Source organism: Prinia subflava, chromosome 3 (genome assembly GCF_021018805.1).
Source record: "Prinia subflava isolate CZ2003 ecotype Zambia chromosome 3, Cam_Psub_1.2, whole genome shotgun sequence".
Taxonomy (NCBI): domain Eukaryota; kingdom Metazoa; phylum Chordata; class Aves; order Passeriformes; family Cisticolidae; genus Prinia; species Prinia subflava.
Genome location: NC_086249.1, coordinates 13,958,595 through 13,983,482, shown reverse-complemented (window position 1 = coordinate 13,983,482; position 24,888 = coordinate 13,958,595). Strand labels below are relative to the sequence as shown.

Genomic DNA, 24,888 nt, shown 5'->3' with positions numbered 1-24,888 from the left:
TTTGAAGGCAAATCCTTGCTGTCAGCTTTGGTTTTAGTCACTCAGTGGCTTTTCAGTTACTGTCCAACTCCCCCAGCCCTGCTGAAGTTTTCCTGATCCCCTTTAAAGTCCATCCTCCTCCCTCCTGCTCACTGCAGACAGTCAGCATCCTTTCCTCAGCTGGAGATTCCGAGTTTCCCAGCTGAGATTCCCTCATTTGCTGCATCCTGACTCCTCCTCACCAGAGCAGGCTCCACAGCTCTCCTATGGGAGGTGCATTCTCCTGTCTCCTCCAGATGGTTCTGCCTCACCTGCTCACAGTTTTTAGGGGAGAGTAACCTAAATCTGGGAATTAACTAAATCAGAGACACCCCATGTTGGAATGGCACAAGAGAAATGAAAAGGGAAAATATCAGGGATGAGTGGTCTGACTGTGATAATAATCCAGAAAACATTTCTCTATGAAGCCTCACAGTTGAGTTGATTATGCTACACAGAGTTCTGAGCAATCCAAAGCATCAGTTTTTACCATGTGAAGAAACAATAAAAAGATGGTTATATGACCACTGCAGTAAATGACATTCAATTCTTCATCTGTGTTCTATCCCCTGCTCATTTGATGACCCAATAGGAGCAACTTTATAAACACAGGTTCAAATCCATAATTCTACCGAATGTGTAGTTTTGACAATTGGACCCAATGACACCAAAATCCCTTTAAATACCTTTAACTTCTTTGTCGTTCTTGAACCATCTGATATCAGCTGCTGGCTTACTACCAGATGTCTTGCAAGTGAGCTGCATTCTCTCTCCCTCCATAACTGGTGAGGTAAATCCAGTAATTTGTGGCTTCTCAGGGACACCTGACAAGCAAACAAGCAAAATGTTAGAAAGTGAGCTTGATTTGAAAATGGCACTGTCAGGTGCTGCCACGAATGCACGACCAACTTAAAGTTCACTTCTTCATATGCTCTAAATTCTGGAAACAGGATAATTAATTCCTCGTGCCTTGCCAGTTACACCTTTTTCCTATTGTAAATTAACCATCAGTCTGAATGGTAGTTGATTCTAAATAAATAAAGAAAGCAGGAATTACCTAATTTTCTAAGAGAAACAGATTGCATTTTTAAAAAACCTTATCTCTGTATATTCTGCATGCAGGTCTAGTCTGAGTTGTTACAATATTTAAACTGCTCAGCACAGCAAGCAGGATGACAAAGTGCATTAGAAGCACAGCTGTGAAAATTAAACATTACTGGCAACAAAAAGCTGAACTGACCTAAGTTCAGAACAGATATTTACACCTAAATAATGAAGACTTTAGTACAAAATTCAGGGAAATGGAAGGGTGAAAATAAATACTGGAATCACTTTATCTTCAGAGAAGGCAAAATCAAAACACCAAGAGGTATAATCACAGCTTCACCAACTATGGAGGGTTCTTCAGCTCTTCAGAGAAGATCATATAATTTGGACATACCATACACATAATATTCAATTTGGAAGTGGCTGTTTTTCAATGAGCCATGGAAGACTTAAAAAAAAACAAAACCAAAAAACTAAACGTGAAGAAAACGGGGAAGTTTTGATCACTGGGTGCCTAAATCTGTTTAACTTATGAAGACACAAGAATAACTTATTTTAAAGTAATACTGATGACAGCAATTTAAAAATCTTAAAAAATGTCACTTATAACTTGCAGCTACAGTGCTTTGGTGCATTCACATTTGTGGCAATATCAAGGGTTCGGTCACAATAATTGATCCCGTGCCCTGAATTTAATAATTCAATTTTTCTACATCTCTTTTCCCAAATGACAGATGATGTACATAAAAGCAAAGCAGCATCACCTTTTGCACAGTACATCTCTTTAATAAATCTACTCCTCTCTTTCAGGACAGAAAATGGTGTCTACTACAATACCCTGACACTTAAATTTTCTAATCGAAAGCAGGGTGGTCAATAAAGAGGTTATTAGTACATAAAAGGATAGTTTATCTGATTAAAAGATATAATACATCTCAGTGGCAAAGAGATGTAGTATCATCCCCCTCTCCAGCAGAAAATATTTTAAGAGTTTAAAATGTTATTACTTCGAAATAGGATATTACAAATACTAAATGAAAAAAAGGCAGGAATCTTAAACTGCGCAGCATTCTCTCTTGGAAGGTAGGTAAATCATGTTGGGAAAACTTCATGAAACCCTTCTCTAAAATAAAGATGAAGCTTAAGGGACTGTTAAAGATCAAGTTACTTTTGTTAATAAATATTGCTGGATATTTTGGGGGTTTTCTTGTCTTGGTAACACCTTTCTATGTCTTTCTACCATTTAAAAGGTCAAACTGGTGCAATCTTTAATTGTTTAGATCATGAAATGCCTCTCCACAGAAAGAAGATTAAGCATAGGCAGTTGCTGTTCCAGAATATTCTGCTTTGAGAGGGTACTTTTTGTCCTTAATGGCAAACTTGTGAAGATTTTTGTAAAATAGTCTCACAAGGACTGAAAGGGAGATGTACTTCATATCCTAAGAACAAAACCAATTCCCTGGCTGGATTAATGTGAATATTACTGCCACAGAGAATATCTTACATTAGTCCTATTAAATTCAACCCTCTGCCCATCCACATATAAAAAAACCCAAAAAAACCCCAACAAACCCAAAAAGAAAGAGTCATGTTCAGGGATAGAAAAAAGGAAAAAAGAATAAAAATCCATCTCTAAAATCATATAACCTCTTAGGTTCACAGGTGTGTTTCAATGAACTATAGCAATTTTGGATGATTGGGCTACTGACATTCATAGAATCATATAAAGCTTCAAGCAGAAACTTTATTTCCTGGGCATCTCTTGAAATCTATTGCTTTTCTCTATGTGCATCTATAACCTTTGGGGAAAACAGTGCTCTGGCACTCAGAGAATAAAGCATAAAAGAAGCAGCAAACCCAGTGAAAATTTGTACTTTATAGACAAAAAAAAAAAAAAGAAAGCAGAACGAGCCAAAAATGCACAGCTAAGGAGAAACGATGAAGCTCTAAAGCCCTTTTTGATTTCATGCTTTCTGATTTTCTGCCCTTTGCCCTGTCCAACAGGAGATGAACACATGCACCCTCCCTGCCCTCGTGGTGTTTGGGATGTAGGGGTTGTGCCCGTTTTACGGGGCACTCACTCCGTGGTGTTTGTGTGCTCCCCAGCTCATTATCCCGGCGCGAACGGCGACAGCCGCGTTATTCCCCAAACAATGAACACCAGGGGAAACCAGACCAGGCATTTACATCCATCTCCTGCCAAGCCTCAGAAAAGTTCACTCTTATCATAATTTGCCAGAGCCTGAGGAGTGTAACGCTTTGCTCCTGTCCGCCCAGCCGCCTGTACTCACCGAGGACGGTGAGGAAAGCCTTGGAGGTTTTGACGGGCATGGTGAATAAGGAGCAGGTGTACTGCCCCTCGTCCGACAGCGACACGTCGCTGACGCTGATGCTCAGCTCGTGCCACGACGCCCGCACCAGCTCGATTCTGTTGTCCCTCAGAGCTGAAAAGCAAACAGACAGACAAAACAGTCCACGTTAGGGTTGGATGCAGCGCGTGAACGAAGCACAGGGTGTTGCACGAGAGGCTCGACAAAGGTTCCTGGAGAAACCAGGCCTCAGGGGTCTGGGTCTGCTCTGTCTACGCAGAGCAGTTTGTTTTCTCTGTGGAATAAAGTAGGAGAGTTGAGCCAGTTTCTGAGTGGTGTATTGAGCGATTTGTAACACACATAAACCTAGAAACTACAGGACTTGAGTTACCTCTGGCCTTCCTCTAAAAAATCCCGACAATGACTTTGATTTCTGCCCCCTCACAGCTTTGTTCAGTGCCAAAAATAAATCTTTCCCAAAGCCAGCCTGTTTTTCACGTATTTACAGATGTTGAGAATCCTGCATCTAGCCCTGCATAGCTTGCCTACAGATTTTTCTCATGTCCATTACTACTAAAATTGAACTGGAATATCAGATTTCTCAAATTCTGTAAATGATTATTTCTTATTACTAATAGACTGAAAGTTCCACTTGTAATGCATACGTAGTACATTGAACTATTTGAGGTAATTGAGCATAGTGGTTTTCTTTTTTTGATTATGAATAAAAATAAGATCTCTTCTGTTTGCATGAAAGCAATGAGGGAGAAGGAGAATGTAGATTCACTTAAATTCAATATGTCACTTTAGCTAATGCTTAAAAATTTCAAGTATTTTATAGCCTATACTAAGATGAAGCCCCATTTTCTATAGAAAAACTGACGAAACATTCCCAAAAAATCCTATTTTTCTACAGTAAAGTTGCTTTAGGAATCTGCATATGTTATCCAAGCCTTTCCACAGCACAGAAATACTAATATCATAAGTGAGTAAACACTAACTCTCCTAAGCAAGCAATAAAAAAGCCTCTGTAACTCAGGAAGTTTAGCTGTATACCTCTAGATTGAAATGTCTGGTGGCCTGAGAGTGTGTGAAACTTCAGCGAGTCTATTTTCACAGCCTCTGAAAGTCAAAAGTAAAATGGGACAATGATATTTATCAAGACAGTTACACGTGCATTTGTGGGAAGAAAAAAGGTGTTCAAGTCCCTAATGCTGCTCTTTCTCACCTCTTTCTAAAGTCTCCAAAGATTCTTAGATTTGTCTAGCATATCTCTTCCAATGATAAAAATAAATAAACAGTTTTACTGTGGTTCTTTTGCTACTAAACCTACTAGATCAACCTTTTGTTGATTCACCAAACAAAATTTTCTTCCTAAATCTAGATGTTTCTGCCCAATTGCCGTCCAAGTTGATCCAGGCAGATTTACAACAAAATAAGAAGATACAGTGGAGACACAGCAAAAATGTCATTTGAGTTTGTCTTCTTCTAAGCCTGCCATATAGGTTTGCTCTCACCAGGAAATTTGAGCTGAATTTGCTGATTATTTAAGGGTAGGCCAGCTAAAGCTCAGCTTCTTCTGCAGGGTCTGAGAACTGAAAGGTGGAAGTTTAATCTGGCCTAACACACAGCCATGACATGAAATTCTTCAAGGCACATCAAAGGGACTGGGGTTGTGTGTAATGGACACACTCCAAACAAAACTGAAATGTCATCTGGCCAGCCACAACAAGAAAAAAACCCCACAATTACTTAGTTTATAATATCAAATCCACATAATGATGAAAATAGGAGCAACCTTAAAGCAAACAAGCAAGGGAACCAGAAGCCACAAAACGCAAAGCTGACAGGACAGCTGAGAAAAGCAAGCTCAGGAAAACAAAAAAGCAACCCCAAGCAGCAGCAAAGCTGACCACTGTGGCTTTAGCAGCCAAAACTCAGAAACAGCAGAAAAAATAGAAAAACAAAACAAGCAAACAAACCAACCGAAACCAAAAAGCCTCTCATCACTCCATGATTTGGAAGTGATGATTTTTTCTTCCCCTTAACCTAAATTATAAAAAAAAATGCCCTATACAATCTTACATAGTATTTTAGTTTGTTACAATCTTCAGTTGTTACTGCCTTGTGATTAACATTTATGTCTCTGCTGAAATATTTTCCCACAGATGGGACGATGTGTAGAATTTCACACCCTAAGAAGAACAGTAATGAATTCCACTACAGCACGACTGGCCTACAGACAATGCCAACAGCACATCATTTTGTTCCTACAATTGAACTACAAACTGCTCCCATCAACTACATTCCTACTGCTCCCCTCCCTCCCCTCCACACCTTTTTTAACCTTTGTACAATATAAAAATCTCAGCTCAGTCAATTTTGTGGAAAGCTGGTAAAAACAAGCACTGGTCAAGAGATGGGATCAGATGTTCCATGTTTCACTACAGAGTGGATTTTTATTGAACGAACTGCAAGAAAGTTTTGTAATGGAAATACCAACACAGCCTTCACAATAAATGCTGCAAATAGAACCAACATAGTTCTCCTTTTGCAGGAAAGCTGCTTGTCAGAAGCATTTTTGTAAGTGCTGGGTCTAAAAACAATTATCCCTTCCATCATTTTCAAACCTGAATATCTCTAAGTTTCCTGTCTACGCAGATGACAGACAAACCAAATTTTACTGCTATGGCTTAGACAAGGTGAGCACTTACACAGAGACTTTTTAGAATCTTATTTTCCAATTGTATACCTGTAACTGCTTCTATATCCTCATCTGTTTAGAAACACACCAGTTTCTCTTCATGGAATTGATAGCTGTGATACATGCCAGAACTGGTTTGTTTCCATTTTTCTGTCTTTGGTGCATTTTGCTAAAAGGGTGATGGAAACAACAGCAACAGTGGAGAAACCAGGGGTAATTCTAGCAACTCATGATCTCCAGGCATTGTGAGTGAGTGGAGCAGGGTTTTGTTTATGGCAAAAAACCTTCCCAAGCCTGGCTGATGGAGCAAAGCAGCCCACGGAGCCTGGACAGAAGGCAGCTGCTGAAAGGTACCAAGTGGCAAGCAGCCCCACCACAGTAGTTCAAATAAAGCTCCACACAGTAAAATACAAAATGTTCCATCACTTTTAATTAGCACTTGAACACAAAAAACCAGAACGCTGCTCTTTCTGAACCTTCTTCAGAAACTCTTTGTTTTTAACATTTCACTTTGTTAGAAGCCAAACAGACCCTTCTGGCCTCTTCCTGGGGATTTTACCCTGCATTGCTGAATCATTACCCTATCCATAGTTTGCATACCTATAGAGATGCTAGAAAAAGGGTAAATAAACCGAATATTGATTTGACTTCTGGGAAATACACATATGCCAAAACCAGTAACAGAGCATACCAGCACTGGCATCACTTTGCTGGGTTCTCATGTTGCAAGCTGTTTGAAAAATACAAAATGCAACAAGAAATATAATTACATAGTAAATTCCAATATGCCCTAGGTACATTATTTCAGTTTTCTGTAATTCCCAGGCACATATGATGTAGTTAATTTGCAAGGCATGAAATAATTATGCATAAAACACTTGTTCCTAAGCAGACACACTTCATTTACTTTACCTGTCATTCTCTTTTCCTGCGGAAAAGATTTCCTTTCAGAATGTTCCCTGACACAGAAGCAAGCAACCTTGCTAATTTGTATAGTTGAGGTAATTATGAGTAAGAGATACAGTCATGTATTTCAGCTGCATTAATTAGTAATTATTGAGACTGATGACCATCACAATAAACTGGCATTCTTGTTCACAACTGAACAAAGCTGTACTTTATTTTTTGAAAAAATAATAATATAATGATCATACGTTATCATAGAGAAATTCTGCAACAGGAATTAAAATGGGGACACATAAGAACACACTTAGAAATCTGCCAAAATGGAAAAAAAAATCCACATTTCATACCATGAAGAAGGCAGTTGGATCTGTTAGATGTAGTAGCCACACAGCAGCAGCTCTAATGTCATTTCATCTAAAATGACCACATCTTTGTAGTATGTTGAGTTATAAACTTGAAGAATGGGGAAAGAAACAAACATCAAAATCCCCAAATTCTCCAGAGTAATTTGCTGATATTTTGAGAATACTAACTTGACATATGCTGCCATGCTGGGATTCACTCAACAAAATTTTCTTCCTTATGTTGGAGCTCTTCCCTCTCTCATGGGAATAGCATAACCATTAGTTGGAACCAGAAGGATTTCTGATCCTCTGCAGGTCATGCTGAACTCCCAGAATTGTAATACTTATGAAACCAAAACAATCCCTTTGATTTTCAGATTCCAGCTCTCTGAATGCCGTACCATGATCTGAAATAGGTTTAAAGGGATTTATGTTGTGTTACTGGATATGCTTGAGAAGGCCTTTTTTCTTTGCTCCTAATGAATTCAATATACCAAGGTCCCCATGGATGACCTAGAGAATTTGCTTATAGTTGTGCATCAACCACCACCACCAGAGCAGGAAAAAATAGAGACAGAACAGGAATAAGTGGAACAAACCAAACTAGTATCATCATTCTGTGTCTTCTAAACATTCATATAACATTTTAAAACATTCACATTTCCTTTAAAAGAAGAAGGACTGACACACAGTTATTCTATTCATGCCTAACCTATCTAGTCTGTACTTGCACGGTATCTGAATTCCTAAGATTTTAAAACTTCTCAGTTGTTTTTCACGTGGAAAGAAAATCCATTTCCTTCCTCTTTCATTTCCAGTCATGCAAGTTGATTACTTTCATTCAAGTACACAAGGGTGGCAGTGTGAATATTTAGTAATCCCATGTTTTCTATTTTTACTTCTGTGTGTGCTGAGCCCATTTTTACCTCTCAGCTGAGGCAATTCTTTCCTGTCCACAGCCCTGCACTTGTGAAACTCTCACCTTTCTCCCCTGGCACAGAAGTCCTCAAACTGAGCCTACTTTGAAGGAAAAGAATTAGGAATTTCTATGCAACCTATCAAACTGGTTGACATATGTACCATTGGCATCCTTTAAAGGTGGCATCATTTATAGATAAAATCAGAGGAAATCACATAAACAGAAGGTCACAGTACTGTGGAGGGACCTTTGGCTAATTGGCTGTGGAACAGTCTGGCCAATTTGCAGATGCATGATGGCTTTTCCCCCCTTAGGAAAGTGATTAATAACACAGATGAGTCCAAACAGACATTACAAACAGTGTCTTTCACAGTTTTCAGTCACTTGGATGCTGAGAATTCTTCAATATCACTGAATTTTTAAACTCATTCATGCAGTTAGAAAATTCGGAGCATCACTGAGCTTCGTGGCAGGTACTAAGTAAGGGCTTAGAAATGGAAGAACCATGTACCAGTCCCTGGAGGTAGGTTTTACTTTCATTCCAGTGCATTTCTGAAGTATTTGGTGATCAAAAGGAAGAAACAATGGAATCAATAGAAATATACCTTCCCCCACCTCTGATTAGATCTGGCCATCTTCTACTTTGTGCTGTGGCTTTCAGTCTAACAAAGACTAAATTTCAGCCTAAAAGACTAAATTGTTTTCAGTGGAGATACACTGCTGAAAGATTTGATTAGCTTATTGAGAGAGCACTGTTCAACAGCAAGATGCTTCCTCTTTTTTAAAGTTTTCAGAATTTTTGCATGTTGCATAATGCATCTGCCAAAGACATGCAGCAAACTCCCCTCATCAGGAGAGGAGCTGACAGACTCACTAAGAGAGGCATCTACTCTGTGCTTGCCTTGAAAAGGCCAAAGCACTGGGGACTCAGAACCTGTCTGTACAGCCTTATCTATTATTTATCAGGGCTTACAGCCTTAGATGCTTATGAGGAAAACCCAAACAGAAAGGTAATTTCTTCAGTGAAACAACAACAATTCTCCATTTCCTGCAGTCTGGACAAAATGAGAAGAGTTTAAGGTGACTTACAATGACTTATGATCTTGAACACAGCTGCTAAGCTGAGGCTTCACCGTTGACAAGCAACAAACGAAGGCCAGGATGACTACACGCCCTTCATGGATGGAATAAAGAAAACTTCCCTGCATAGCAGATTTTCTGCACTGAGCTACCTTTTCTCTCAAAATCATGTTCTGTATTGGCTTCTTTCTTTTTCAGAGCACTCCAGAAACACAGTAATATGCAAAAAGAGAGGAACAACTTGCCTTCTAGAGTGTTTATAATGCCTGGTTCTTGTATTAAAGAAGCAGTGAACTTAAATTCTTCTTGTCTTTTGAGAATCATAAGGATGACATTTACTGTCTGAGAAGGTCTGAGGCCTGACTATTTTTCCCATAAGAAATTAGTGTTTCAGATCTTTGCAAAACATACAGTCTTTGAACTATGAAGATGCTTTACTGTTTTACTGTGTTGAAATAACATTTAACCGTACCTCCAAATAATAAAACAAAAATCACATTAGTCGGGATGAAACATTGTCTTACAAGGTCTGTTCATCTGGTTCTTTGTTCAACAGGGAATTACAAGATTTCCTATTATCCTAATGCAACTGGACATGTACCACAGCAGAGTAGCCTAGAAAATATTTTAAAATCATACTTCTCAAATATACAGCTGCAAAAATTAAAATTGCAAAATGATCTGGCAAGGTTAGAGATGGACAGAATTAAAACAAATGAGATTCAATAGATAAAAGTAATTGGTAGTCTTATGTACCAAGCTGGAGATGAATGTTTTGAAAACAGTAATGCAGGAAAGAAGCCCTGAGGATTACAGAGGAAATTATTTAACTATATGTTCAAATGCAGCACCACTCCAACAAGATGAATCCTAATCTGGGTTGTACTGATCCTTGCAATTATGGTAAAAGAAAATGCTACATCATTCCAAAATAGCATACATCACACTGTGCCATATATTGTAAATTACAGAGAGAAACAGTCTCTCAGTTGGGAAGATAATTTCTGAATGTCTGCTGATGGACTACTGCCACAAAAATAACACTAAGAAAATGAAAATAACACAACAAAGACCTGTAATAAGTCCACACGTACCTAAGGAAAGACTAACAGAAATTAGAAATTTTTTTTGGTTTTTTTTCTATAACGTTGAGGGTAGTACTGAAAAGACAAAACTATATGTTTCAGGTTAAATGGGACTTCACTGTGAGTGAGAAATGTTAGATAATGACTTTCTTGAAGTAGAAGAGAGAAATAAATACTAATCCTCTTGCAAGCCAAAACAAAGTTGAACAGATTTCCAAGTTTGTTCTGTTAAGATCAGACCAGGTAATTTTTCCTCATGCTACTGATGTTGATACTTATCACTGTGTTTGCAGTACTTAAAGATTCCTGTTCAAGGCAGAGTTCAGCTTATGAAGGTGTTGAAAACTGTCTGGCCAAACAGCACAGAGCTCAACCAAGGCCATCTACGTATTTCCAAGAACATCAGTTGTATAATACTCTTGTTCCTTGTCAAGAGACTGCTCCTTACAGTCGCTGCTGGTGACCTTCATGCACTCCCTTTAGTCAGCTTTGAGTGAAAGGAGCTCTAAAGGACAGGGGGAACAGAACAACTCAGCCAGATTTTACACTTGTAGCACTGCTGCACAACCAGCTTCTACTCAGGCCTGTCCAAATGCAACACAGTTTTTTTTGTGTGTGCCTGCAGCTGACCATGCCTTAAGGAAGCTGAAGGGCTGCATTTCCCTGACCTTGCAGATGGTGACATTACAGTTCTGCCCCTTCACCAGCTGAGCTTAATGATCCCATGACACTGGAAGTGTTTTTAGTGGCATGAATGAGTGTTACTCATGGTAGAGTCTTGTTTATGGTACTGCTTCATATTCCTTGGAAAGTCAGAGTGTTCTGATTTCTAAAGAGTGCAGTCCTGTTCAAACACATTATTTCACCAGAATGTGGAGAGACTTTCTCACTTTTTGATGTTCTAAAAGAGATTTTTCTCTACCTGAGAACAGCTGTAAGATGCCCCTGTTCTTCCTGCACTCCTTGAGCACGCAGACACAGAAATGAACATCATCCTTCCTGTAGCAGATGGCAGTGGAATACTCATTCTTCCTAACTACATTAAGCAGTCAGACTCCCTAAACTCCTGCTGCAGCCAGTAGAGCAAGTCAGCTTCCTCCAGAGGCCAATTAAGAACAGGTCACTGCCTTGAAAATATTGCAGAACCTGGACAAAACAGCCAAGAAATCATCGACAGTTGATGAATGTATCTGCAGCCAAGCTAGCCATTGATCCCAGTACCAATGAAGAGTCAAACCCTAATGCACACATCAATACTGAAGATGTTTGTGCTGTTGGGGATAACTCGCACACCTCACTGTGGAGGGAGTTGAAATATGGAAAAAAGTATCAGGAGAGAGCTGAGATGAGGCTAGTGCAATTCCAGGGAGGATTCTCAGAAGGCTCTTCCATGGCTGCAACATCTGTTATGGTAGAGCCCTTAAAGTTTTATGATGTCTGTCGTGCAGCCGAGCAGCAGACAGTCTCTCTCTCCACCACAAGCACACAGATGCTCCCTCTTTTGTGGGATTTGTCACAGTTTTCCAGATGCAGATGTGCTGTGAAGGAACCTGGTAGCGAGAAATGGTGTCAAAAACAGATAACTAAAGGTTTGGAGCCTCTCTCATTCAAGTTGAGGCTAAGAGAGTTGGGATTGTTTAGCATGAAGAAGCAGAAAATCCTGAAGTTAATCCAAATTCAAAAGAAAAAAAGAAAAAACCCTAACATTGCAGCAGATCTAAACCTCTAATTTTCACAGGGAGCTAGTCTAACATAGAGAACCAAGCTGGACTCAGTGACCTCCAGAGGCCCTTTCCAATGCAAAACATTCTGGGATCTTGTCATTCTGAATGTTTTTGGGGTGAAGAATCTGCATATCAGAAAATTCAGAAATGTGACCAATCCTGAAGAGCTAACTAAAAACCCCTTTGGTAGATATTCACAAAGATTAATATTCTTTAGCTTTTCCTAAGCATTTTTCTCCCTCGTGGAGGATGGGGATTTGAGTCCCTCTGAAGAAGAGGCTCCCAGTGTCTCCCCTCTATAGTCAATGGGGGAAAAAAACCAAACAAACTAACCCACAAAAACAATCTGAAAAACAAAAGAGAGAGAGGAAGATAAAAATTAAGTTTTCTAGGCCAAATTTATTTTCTGTAACGGCCCTTCATTTGTAGCTATATTCCAAGAACGTGGTAACACAAGTGCAGCCATAAAATATTTGGACTCCAGATTGTGGCCAGACATACTCACCAAGAACTGCGGAATATTATTTAGAAAATAAATAAAAACAAACACCTGACATATGATGGCGTATCAAGTACTGATAGATGCACAGAATAAAAAAAACTCTACTGTGAATAAATGCATGATTTTACTAGCAGTAGATACTGACAGTAATAGATGTGTGGGGTCCTGCTATCGTTGGTACTTTTTATCCCCTGACTTTTTTGGAGCCATTCACATACACCAGATATATTTGAGTATACCAGAAGAAACTTGTCCATGATTATTGTGCATGTCTAGACAAAAAGCAGCTAAATGCATCCTGACAATTTCAATTAAACATCTATTGAAGGCATTTCCTTTTTTTTATGGGTTGGGAAAAAATGGCTGTTGGTTCTTTCTTGTTGCTTCTTGCCTGTTTCTTTTGAACTTCAAATTGTAATGAGAGGTAAAGGACAAAAGACATTAATTTGAAAAAAGAAATACGGAGGGTGACAACCATTTACAGCTAGAGAATGCTACTAACTCTTCCCACTTGCAACAATTAATTATTATTATTGGTTCTCACACTGCACTTTGTTTAACTGATACAGTTTGAAGACTCACTAAGAAACCACCATAACAAATCTGTCTTCAGTTTACTACCAATGAAGAACAGATTTGCACATCATGATTATCATATGAAAGGAAGCAATAAGTAATTTAAAAATGCAAGTTCTTTCAATAGTGATTGATTTCTGTGGCTATTTTTTATTTTTGTAAATATTTTTAATTTTCTAGCAAAAACGAAATAAAATTTTGTATTTAATTATTTTCCCGTCACAGCCTTTAGTATACTCAATGCACATTTATTTTCAAATGGAAAATATTTTTTCTGCCTCACTGATCCCATCCTTTCCTCATTTTTTCATTCTTCTTACTCTTCATCATCATTTCTTTTCTTTGAAATCTTTCCTGATTGCACACATAGATTGGTCTTGCCAATCTTTGGAATAAATCATTCTTTACTCCAGTTTTTAATCCATCTAGTGTCATCCTCTTCTCCTCATCAATCTTTAATTGATAAAAAACTCTGTTGGCATCTCTATTAGTAACATTTTTTCTATTTTCTGTAGTAAATAGTTTTATTTCCTCTGTGTGTTAGACAGGTTCTCTATAAGAATGAGGGAAAAAAAAAAAAAAGAACGGGCTAAACCAATTACATATACAATATACATCAGGAATACTGATCAGCAACGCTTTAAAAGGGAAGAGTACTTCAAATTAACTTATTACTTTGTATTTCCAAATATAAACTCCCAAGTACACTTTATCTTTCCTGTAGCAGAAGTTCAAAAATGTAACAATTGCGAATTTAAATTACTTTACACTTATCAGCATCCTGAGCTGTATTGGGAAGAGCATCACCAGCAGGTCCAAGTGGATGATCCCTGCAGTCTCCTCAGCACTGCAGAGATCACACCTGGAGGGCTGTGCCCACTTCTGGGCTCACCCAGCAGAACAGAGCCAGGGTCACGCTGGAGTGGGGCCATAAAGGCAAGGGACTGGAACATCAAAGGTTTTGGGGGGGTGACCTGAGTGCCAGGTGCCCACCAAAGCTGCTCTGTCACTCCCCTCCTCAACTGGACAGAGGAGAGAAAACAGAAATGCAAGGCTCATGGGTCAGGATAACAACAGGGAGAGATTAATCAAGAGTTACTGTCATGGCCAAAACTTGACTTGGCAAAATTAATTTATTACCAGTCAAATCAGAGTAGCATAATCAGAAATAAAATAAAATATTAAAACGCCTATCTTCCAACCCTCCCCTCTTTCCAGGCTTAATTTTACTTCCAATAATCCCTTAACTCTTCTTCCCCAGCAATGCAGATGGACACAGAGTGGGGGCTGTGGTCAGTTCATCACTCAGTGTTTGTGCTGCTGCTTCCTCCTCACTGGGAGGGCTCCTCACACCCTTCTGCTCCAGCACTGGAGACAGTCCTCCACAAACTTAAAACTCAATCACTAAAAGAATTATGGTACTGCATTTTACTGCACAGAATCCCAAAAGGTGTAGAGCCTCCAGCTTTATGTACTCAAAATCTGAGTGGACATGCTCAGGGGCAACCTGCCCTGGCTGATCCAGCCTGAGCAGGGCAGGTGGACTGCAAGATCTCCAGAGGTTCCTTCCAACCACAGCTATTCCAGGATTCTCTGATTCATGCAGCTTTTACCTGTATCATAATGCTACAGAAAAATAAAACAAACAAACTAAAAGTTCTCAGGCACTACTCTCCTTCACCTTTTTGGCTTTGAAATTGCTTTTCACATAATTAAAAACTGATACCCTGCAGAGTGTTCTGCTGAACTGTAATAAAGAAAACTGAAGACCATCCATCCATAGAAATAAGTCTTACCTGGTACAGGGAAAATGTTGACAGATTATTGTGATTGCCTCTGGAATTGAGTGCTGTTTTGGGTAGGCCCTCCCACAGACATGTCATTTCCCAGAATAAAAAAGATTTTTAAAAACATTTGATCAAATCAGTGACAATCTTTCCAGACAGAACAATAGAATGAAGAAAAGGGGCCCTGATATTTGTCTGAGTACACACACGTGAGCTCTCACATCCTCCAGGATCCTGCTCAAAGGGATTGTCATCTGCTCTGAGCTGCTTTTGCCACTTGTAGGATAGCACAAGCTTGAGCTTCCCAAGAAAACTTCTGCACCAACATTGAATTACAGCATCATGGACAGAAATAACAACCACCAGAGTTCTGGAACCTCTGACAACTTAGGTCTTCAAATCCTGTCTTACTGAATACATTTTTGAACCCTCAATGCTTGAACAGACAAGAATCATAGTGTATTACTTTTATTTCCAAGAGGTCCATTCTGAGATCAGGAAAAGAAAATAACTTCATACTAAGTTACCAAACCCTTGAATAAAAAGCTGGATTCAAACAAGCAAAAAAACAAACACTTTGTAAAAAAAAAAAAAAGCTGAGAGGTAATTTTTCACATGTCTCCTAAATTTTAAACTTCCTTTGCAGATCAAATTTTGTCTAGTTGAATCCTAGAAAATATCACCAAACAGTGATAGATTAGAATAAAACAATCCACCACCACTGCCACCAAAAAACCAAAATGAATTAAAATAAAAATTTTTGTTAAAAATAAGACGCTTGACACGGCCAATATATCAAGCAGCAATTTAATAATTAATGAATTAACATGGTAAAGTGTGAGCAAAAAGGCAGCGCTGGGTACAGTGGTAGGGGTTTTCCCTTCCAACTGCACACCCATTGCTGGATTTGATGGTATTTTATACATATTCATAAGCTTTCTCAGCAGTTTCCATTTCTAGTTTTAACGTCACAATTCAATACCTAACAGCCATAAATCTATAGATTGTCCTGTATAATTCTATAGACCATTGTGATCTATTCTGATATTTCAATACTCCAGGATGTACTTCCAGGATATGTTTTTCCAGGTGGTGGGATCTGGCTTCCAGATGTGGAGTCCCATCTCTATTTTCAAGTCCATCAATCTCCAATGCTGATGTCCAGTTTCCCTCTCCAGGAGCCATAAATCAGTGAGCTGAAGTCATATCTTCATGTCCAGGATGTTTTCCCACCTTGTGTGAGGCTTGAGCCCCCTCCTTATTTCCTTCTTTTGTCTAAAAAAAACCTTTTTGCACTCTAAAACTACAGTTTAAAATTCTTTAATACAAAGCAAGCTTCTAAAGTTATAATTAAAGGACACTTATTGCAGAATAGCTTGAGACTTATAATAGATAATTGCAAGCAAAAGATTTATTCAAAAACTTCCTTCTATGCTTTCCTCAGCTGTTTATTAGAACTCATCTTTTATAACTGTCTCATAGCTGTGTTCTACAACTACAATTACACAGATTTTCTTCATTTCCCTGACACGAAACATAACTTTGTATTTCACATTTTCAAACCTTTCTTGCACAGAAAACTACAATCCTATGAATTTAAGAATAGCAGCAGATTTAACTTCACAGCCAGGTGAAGGGTAATCAGAGCCATATGGATTAACACTAACTCAAAGGCACTCTAAGGTTATAAAGGAGACCATGGGGAGCTTCCTACTGTAAAATCTCGATCATGAGCTTTACACCAATAATTAGAAGAGTCTGCAACCAGGTTTATCTCCAGAGGATGAAGACAAAGTTTTATCCTCATCTGCAAATATGTTTTCCTAATTCTGCCAGTAGACATACAACAATAAGTGGATTAAAGCCAAAAGAAGGGGCAAGAAATGCCTTTGTCTCCCCCAACAGCACTTGAGAGGAAAAGATTCCTTGGAGACTGCCTAAATTCCGAGGAAAGGAAAGGGAGGGGGAAAGACTGTGGGACTACTTGAGGATCTGGCCCAGGTGTGTCTATCTAGATCCAAGACAGACAGCTACAAATGAGCCAAGATGAAACATTTCTGACTGCAACAGACAAAGCAGGATGGGAATGATGATTACGCCGCTCCGCACCGGGGATTGCGGTAGCCAACTGCTCTGAATGTAGGCGCTGATCATCCATTTCGAAATTAAAGAGATATTGTTCCCTGTGAAAATGAAATCAAGGACTTGACTCTGGGTCTGCCCCATTACAGAACAAATCAGGTAATGCAAATCAAGTATCATCTTGTCAGGTGATCTCTACTGGAATAAATTTGACAGCAGAGAAGACAGACGTGTCAGAAAGCCACTACAACAATACCTAGCAGGCTCGCTGGCATTCCGAACTGTCATTTGGTCTTGGATATTTCTGGCAGTTTATTAAGGAATGGCACCTAGCTGTAGCTGGGGATGAACTTAACACCAAAAAAAACCCCTTACAGAAAACATCAGAAACATGAATCCTTGTGCCTAAGGAAAACCTTTGGGCACGGCTGAAACTCTTCAATTATGCAAAGGCAAGTACCTAGCTGAGTTGCTGAGCTGGAGTCTCTCAGAAGGTACAAATGCCTCCAGGCAACTGCCTGAATTCTCCTGGGTCGTTTAACTTGATTGGGAGCTCAGGATAGATCCTGCTTCTGCATCAGGGCAATTCCCAAAGAAAGTGCTGTTCCACTGATTTTACCCAGGAGCTCAGCCACCAGACATCCCCAGAATTACCTGCTGGATCTCCTCTGGTAAACTGTGATTGTCCCAAACCTGCCTATCCACTGAGACCCACAAGGGCCAGGTTAGACAGCCCTGCTCAGAAGGGGCAGAATCCACAATTTCCATCTCTTAGTGTGCCATCACTGCTGGACTTTGGGGCATCTGTCTTTTAAGGTCTCCTTTAAAACTGTGAAACTCCTATTTTATATGAATACAGACATGACACATACAAAGATAAATACATACTAATTGAAGGAAAGAGTTAAATGCTTTCTTGTGCTTCCTACCTGCCAGCTCAATTTTTTTTCTGCTTCCTACTGTGAATATTTGCAGCGGCATAGCTTTGGAAGGTAAAGGCATGAGCAAAACCCATGAAGAAAGTGCAAGGCCCAGATGGTTACAACATTCTCTGAGAAGATTGGTGGGCAAAAGGTCTTAATATTGGCTTGCACTGGGACTGTGACAACTAAAAATTTGTCCCTTCCTTCCCATCCCTTAACACTGACTGATCCAGCTATCTGGCTACCAGCTAGACTAAGCAGCCTCTTCTCTGTGTCTTTGTTCCAGGGTGAGCAAGATCTGACCTGGCTTATGTGTCACTTTTAGAGCAAAGTGCAGAGTCCCAAGAACCACTGAATAGAATCCTTTAGGCTGAAGTTGCTTCTCCAGGGTTTTATTCCCTCTCATTAGGACTTCATAATGTTTAGTTTATATGTCTTCTTCAGCTTGCTATCTTTAGAGTAGTCTGCTCCTAATTTTTCTTGCTCTTTTCAGACTTTTCTCCGAGAGCTTGAACATGTAATCTGAGGCAGATACTTCCTAGAGGTACCTCTGGGTTTTTTTGTTTTTTAGGTTTTTTTGTGGAAGCTGCCTATGGCTGCTCTTGTGATGAAAAACAGTACTTTCCACATGCTACAAAGTCATTATCAAAAGCCAAATGCTGACTCTTCAGCCTCCCATCTCACCTATTTGACTGTTTTCAAAAGACAAACCTCAGCTCTAAGATTCTCTTTTATTTCATCCATAAAGGAGACAATTAAAGGCAGGTACTGGGCACTAGTTATGAATGTACAGTGCTGAAACCTACAGAGATTCCACAACAGTTATACATAATGAACTTTCCTAAACAAAGCCTTAAAAAAATAGAAATCTAAGAATCCTTGTTGCTTGTAATACTAATACAAATAACATTTGAATATGTGAGTTATGAAAAAGTTCTGTACAGATCAGAACTGATGGAGCGCAGAAGATGCTTCTTTTTCTAATTTCTATTTCAGTGTACAAGAAAAAAAAAAAAGGGTGACATTCCCACAGCTGAAGTTAAAAACACCTCTCCTCTGAAAAATGGATTCTGGTAACATCAACAATATACAATCTATACAGGGTATGTGTATCAACTGAGGGGAAAAAATGAGGAAAACAATCGTTAAGACAAACAACAGACTAAACTAAACCTGACAGGCTTGAGTGATGACATAATACCCTCTTACTCTGTGATGGTGACACAAAAATGCCAAAGGACACAAAGCTGTCAGTCTTGTTGTTTATCTTCCATCTAAGACTAATAAAAGGAGGTTGGAGACTGACAGAACAGACACAGGGACAGTCCTAGGCATTCAGTCTGCACTCTGAAAAAATGTATTGATGGATTTAGGGGTGGCTTATTTGTTATTGCCTTTTTCTGCATTACCTTTGTGAGCTCCCACAAACTTTTGAAGTAACTTCTTTTTTTTAAGCCATCATTGCGTTTTCAAATTCATGTTGGGTAGTTATATCTGCTGATATTGCAATGCCCTAGTATTTTATTAGGCATCAGCTTCTGGACATTTGTCCAACTGAGTTGAAAACAAAACCAAGTTTTGCATAGCCCCTTAGGTAGCATCATGGTGAATAATGGAATATTATCAAACAATCCTATTTTTAGCTGTCTCAGAAAACAAAGCCTGAAAGCATCCTGCCACATCAGCTCCTAACTACTAAAAATGGTAAGTGACACAGGTCTCTGTAGAGCACAGCACTGAAGCAGCACTATTTAATTTTAGCACATAAATCTTGAAAGGCAGGTAAAACCACAAAGAGAGGAACAGGGAAAAATCTACACAGTGAAATGTTGGTGAAAAAAAAAGGTGACTTTTCTGGTTATTGCCCCATTGACTTTGTAAGAAACAACTTGCAGAAAATACTCTGAGATGAAACAAGTATCTTCTAGAGTATTTTCGGCAGAATAACTCAAGGAGGAAGTCAGTCTCTGTTATCAAAAACACAGGAGGCAGCATTTGCAAAATTTCCCCACACAAGGACGCAATGCCAGTGAAACTCAAATTACCCTTCTTTATTACTCAAGAACATCATACAGTTGAGGAAGGGACCCTGTAAAGCCACAATGTCTTGCAATTCATTCCTTTCACTGGAGGGGTTTCACAAACCTACACTAGCAATGTACACCTTTATGACTTGCAAGAGATATTTTCTCTTCTAAAAGCAAATACACAGGACCTTTAATTCCTGGTTCATTCCACCCCTCATACAGAAACTGAGAGGCACAATCCTGAGGAGTGAGCAATCTATTTCCCACTGAGGCTGGCACGCTCCTCTCCACAGCACCGAATGTGCTCCTGACAAACACATGATCTGCTTCTACTTTGGTTCCTGGTTTGTGGTTTGACTTTGTCTGGAGTCACTTTTACCTCACTGAGCCTGTGATTTCCATCCCCATGCAGTCACAGTGCCTTTTCCTTCCATCCACACATTTGCTGTAAAGTGTTACTAGGGAAAAGGCAAGGTAACCAAGAAAGGTGGAGATTCAGCTCTCATTCCAGAGTGGACTGGAAAACATTCCTTTATTGACACAGAAACACAAATTGGCTGAGTGTTAACAGCTCTGTTCATCTTCTGGTTACTGAGTGCTGGGGCAGCAGCAACAAGAATGGGAGCAAAGTGTTTGTCTGGAACAGCTGAACTGAGCAAGCATTTGAAAACACTTTTAAGTCCCGCTGGTTTATGTCCATGTGCTTGCTACTCTGGCATTTGAGATGGATTCAGCTCCAGTCTCCTCACTGACTACAACCCACTGCATCCTCCTCTCCCTTATTTCAGTGATTTTAACTGATAATGTTCTTATTTTACAGCCTCCAACAAATCATGTTGCTATGATGTTGTGCTTTAACACTATGCTTAACACCGGGCAGCGCAAGCAGAACAATTCAGAAAGCAAAGGACAATCCAGAATTGGACAATCCAATCTCTTTCCTGTCCCACACCTGCATCACAATGCAGTCAGACGTATTTTAATGAGGCATGTGTCGGTGTGCACTGTGCTACACGCACCTTATTGCAGCTGTTGAAGTTATTTCTCTCTGGCATCACATCACAGCACCTGAAAACCCCCAAAGCTCACAAATGCACAGCCCATCTTGCCTTATTATTTTGGTAATGTAGAAAGCCTTTCTAGCCACTGAACCTGGCAGCAGGTAACTCCTCCTCTGCATTTTCCTGCATTCCACTCACATGTTGCTGGTGACAACAGAGGTTTTTATTGTTATTTCAGGTGCAGGAATCTGCTGAAGTTTCGGCCATCTTGTCTTTCTTGGGACAAGGCGAGAGAAATAATATGTGAATAAATTACCTGAGTGCAATAGAGGGGGTTTTAATTTACTGAAGTGTGCATTAGCTGAACTGCTTCTTCCTACTGTACCATAGTCATTAACCTTCTTAAGAGATCAGCAGCTCTTAGAAGCACATCCCCAGAAATTTAATAGAGAGACTTCTGCCCTTAAATATGAAGATCTGTCCTTATTTTGTCTGCATTTATTTTCAGAAAACAGGTATTTCTTGTTATTTTTAATAGTATAACAACAAACCCTCTGATAACACATTTCAGTCTCCTGTATTTAAAGCAGCAACATAATGCACTATCATTTAAACATACAGGCACAAAACAGTTTACTTATTTTCTACTTTTTTCTCTGTGCCACACTGCGCAGTGAAACTTAGCAACAATTAAATAATTGCATTTAAACAAACCTGTGGTTTCAAGGGCAGCCTAAAAATATTGCAAGATAGCCTGAAAGCACAATGTTCTTTACACCCTGATGTCAGCCTCCTGTCAAAGTAGCTTTATTCTGACTATGAAAGGATGTGATCTCGACCAAAATAACGATGAAGGGAATCACTCAGTCAGAACTACTCAGATGTAATTCCTGCTCTAACACATTGCTCATCATAAACAGATTCTCAGATGACACTGCATCTAGTTAAGTTTCTAGCTCAAAATTTTAAGTGCTTTGCTAAAGTAACTTTAAAAACTTTTACAATATCAAATGGAAATTGCGCTCACAGCCACGTGCAACATGAAAACAAACACTGGTACTAGGAAGAAAATTGCTCAAAACTGGACTAAAAGGCTTTGAGAAAAATGAGACATGAACAGAATGCCTAGGAGGCAGGAACTGCACTCTCTTATCTCAGAATTTATACCAGTCTCTTAAGTATTTGATAAACCTTCTACTCCTATTTCAGAAAAGCAGATGCTTACTAGCAGCCCAAGAGATATTGAGTCCATTCATATAAAAAAAGAAGAAAGAGGAAAGAGTTAAAGAAAACATGATTTATTGTAATAATAATAATAATAAAGTGACATTCTATTCCTGGGAGGAGAACATATAACATAAGGCTCAGAATGTGGGTCAGGATATATGACCATATGATCCTGTGGGTCAGGAGAAGGACAGGGAGGAATGACTCAGCAATTGCCATCATGGGCAAAACAAGCTTGGTCTGGGGAAATTAATTTAATTTATTGCATATCAAATCATCTGATAATGTGTTTAAAATCAAGGAAATTAGGAACACCAGACTTAAAGTACGAAAAAAATATTATAGCACCACAACTATCTCAGAGTTCTACAACTCATTATCTCATAGGGTAAAAAAACCAACAACAATAAAACAAACACAAACAAAAATCAAACAAACAAAATCCCCAACAAATAATAATTAAAAACCCCTTATAACTTAGGATATTTTAAGGACTGGTAGACCTGTATTTTTTTCTAATAAAAACTGGGAGCAGTTTTCACAGCCTGAAGTTCCTTGGGGAAAATCTAGACAGCTCTATTTCCTTTTTCCATGGCCTGAGCCTCACTATAACTATAAGCTGCAATTGCCACAGATTTGCATGGTGCTGTTGAACCAGAGCCCCTCTCTGGACCAGCCATTCTCTGCTCCTAGGCCACAGGAGCAATATCTTGTATATGCACAGTCCCAGAGAAGAGTTTCCTTCTTTGTTTGTGAAAACCTGGCATCTGAAATGCCAAATATGACGAGAGGGAAGCACTTGGGAAGCAGTTTTCCACTGTGGCCTTTGTTACCTGGCTAAAGCAGGTGCCCTCTCAGGGTCCCCTGTGCATGCACAGGAACAACACACACTGCAAATGTGGAATATCACTGGACAGAGCAGAGTGCCAGTGCACGGGGCTGGACTAAAACAGAAAGCCAGGTGGATGCAGAAGTGAAGGGGAAAGAGGATGTAATACACAATTAAAATGTGTTTCTGCATACAAATGTACTTCTTGGTGGTTATGGCTTGAGTTAATGACCTTTGGAACAGCCTCAAACTCAGATGCCACAAAGACTGCATTAGGTACAAGGAGGAACAGCACTACAGTCCCCACCAAAGCTGCTTCTGCAGTGAAAAATGCAGAGGAATCCCAGGAGGAAGAATCCACAAGAGGAATCCCAGGCCCAGCGTGCCACCAATGGCAGGGTGCAGAGGGATCTGATACCAGCCCAGCTGAATTCAGCAAGAGCAATGCAAGCACAGTGAGGTGATATACCACACCAAGGACCTGTGCTGGATTTTCTGCACAGTCCTGCCCTTGGCTGCATATCTCAGCTGCTATCTCTGCCTCCTGACTGGCATCCTGATATCTTTCAAGGCTCTTTGCAAGGCTTTTGTTTCACTAACACAGCAATGCTGTAATCCACTGTGGGAAATTTCCAAGCTTTTTCCTGTTTACTGAGTTGAATCTGATTTTACTGGCACATTGATTGCTGGAAGAAAAACCCCACAAGACAGAGAACTGTTTTATTCTTGTAACCAATTATGTGTAACCTTCATGTTAAGGAAACCTTTTGTTCTTCAGATACTGTACTATGCCATTGCAAAGTGGATTATAATTGTCCAGCAGGATTAGCAAGAGTGCATCAGAATTCACAGTAACGATTTACAGGACCATTAATTGCCTAAATATTTGATCAGTCTCTATCATTCATCTATTGCAATATTTATTTTAGATTTAAGTAGTTTTCTTATGCTTGTTATCTCAGCAAATCATATTGGGAATAGTTCTTCAAATAAGTTTTTACAGCATAAAATAGAAAGCCACTCTTATGTCTATAACCAGAAAGATAAAGCAGAAATTATTATCCATTTTTCATTGCAAGGTGATGTTTCTGCTAATCACACCACCTGAGCCAATGTGCCATGAAAGATCGTTTGGCACAGAGAATATACATCACAGATAAGCTTAATTACTTTTCAAAGGGGAAAGAAAACTGCTCTGTGAGAGAGCAGGCAGGTCTCATATTGACCTGACATGAGCAGACAGAGCTGATTGCCGCTGCTCTGCAGCTCAGACATGGCTCTATTTTACAAAAGTTCTGCCAGGCACAGGCAAGTCACCCACTGGGCTAGAACCAGTGCTGTCTTCACTTTTCACTCCTCACCACTGGATCTGGGTTCTAGGGGGGTTCTACAGGGTTAAGACCAAGTTCTCTCCAACATCTTCATCGATATCCTGGATGCAGGACTCAGAGGAATACTAAGTTTGCCAACAATTCTACATTGGAAGGAGCTGTCAACTCCCTCGAGGGCAGAGAGACCTTGAGAAATCAAAGATGAGTGATCAACAACAGCATGAACTTTAACAAGGGCAAGTGCCAGATCGTGTACCTGGGACAGGACAATCCTTGTTGTGTGTCTAGCCTGGGGGATGAGAGGCTGGAGAGCAGTGCCATGGAAAGGGCCCTGGGGGTCCTGGCAGATGGTAAATTGGACATGAGCCAGCAGTGCCCTGGCAGCCAGGAGGGACATCCCTGTCCTGGGGGGCACCAAGCCCAGCATCGCCAGCCAGGCAAGGGAGGGGATTGTCCTGGGGCAGCCC

The 24,888-nt window shown here is 39.7% G+C and overlaps 1 protein-coding gene across 2 annotated transcripts in view; it reads right to left on the bottom strand.

Moving 5' to 3' along the window:
* Window positions 1-24,888, bottom strand: part of CADM2 (cell adhesion molecule 2) — a 587,817-nt gene that overhangs the window by 112,849 nt on the left and 450,080 nt on the right. For both annotated transcript variants that reach the window (XM_063393932.1, XM_063393933.1), the window contains exons 3-4: window positions 3,357-3,509; window positions 705-842 (exon numbers count right to left, since the gene is read on the bottom strand). In XM_063393932.1, coding sequence (XP_063250002.1) covers window positions 705-842; window positions 3,357-3,509 — 291 coding nt within the window. The remainder of the gene's footprint in view (window positions 1-704; window positions 843-3,356; window positions 3,510-24,888) is intronic.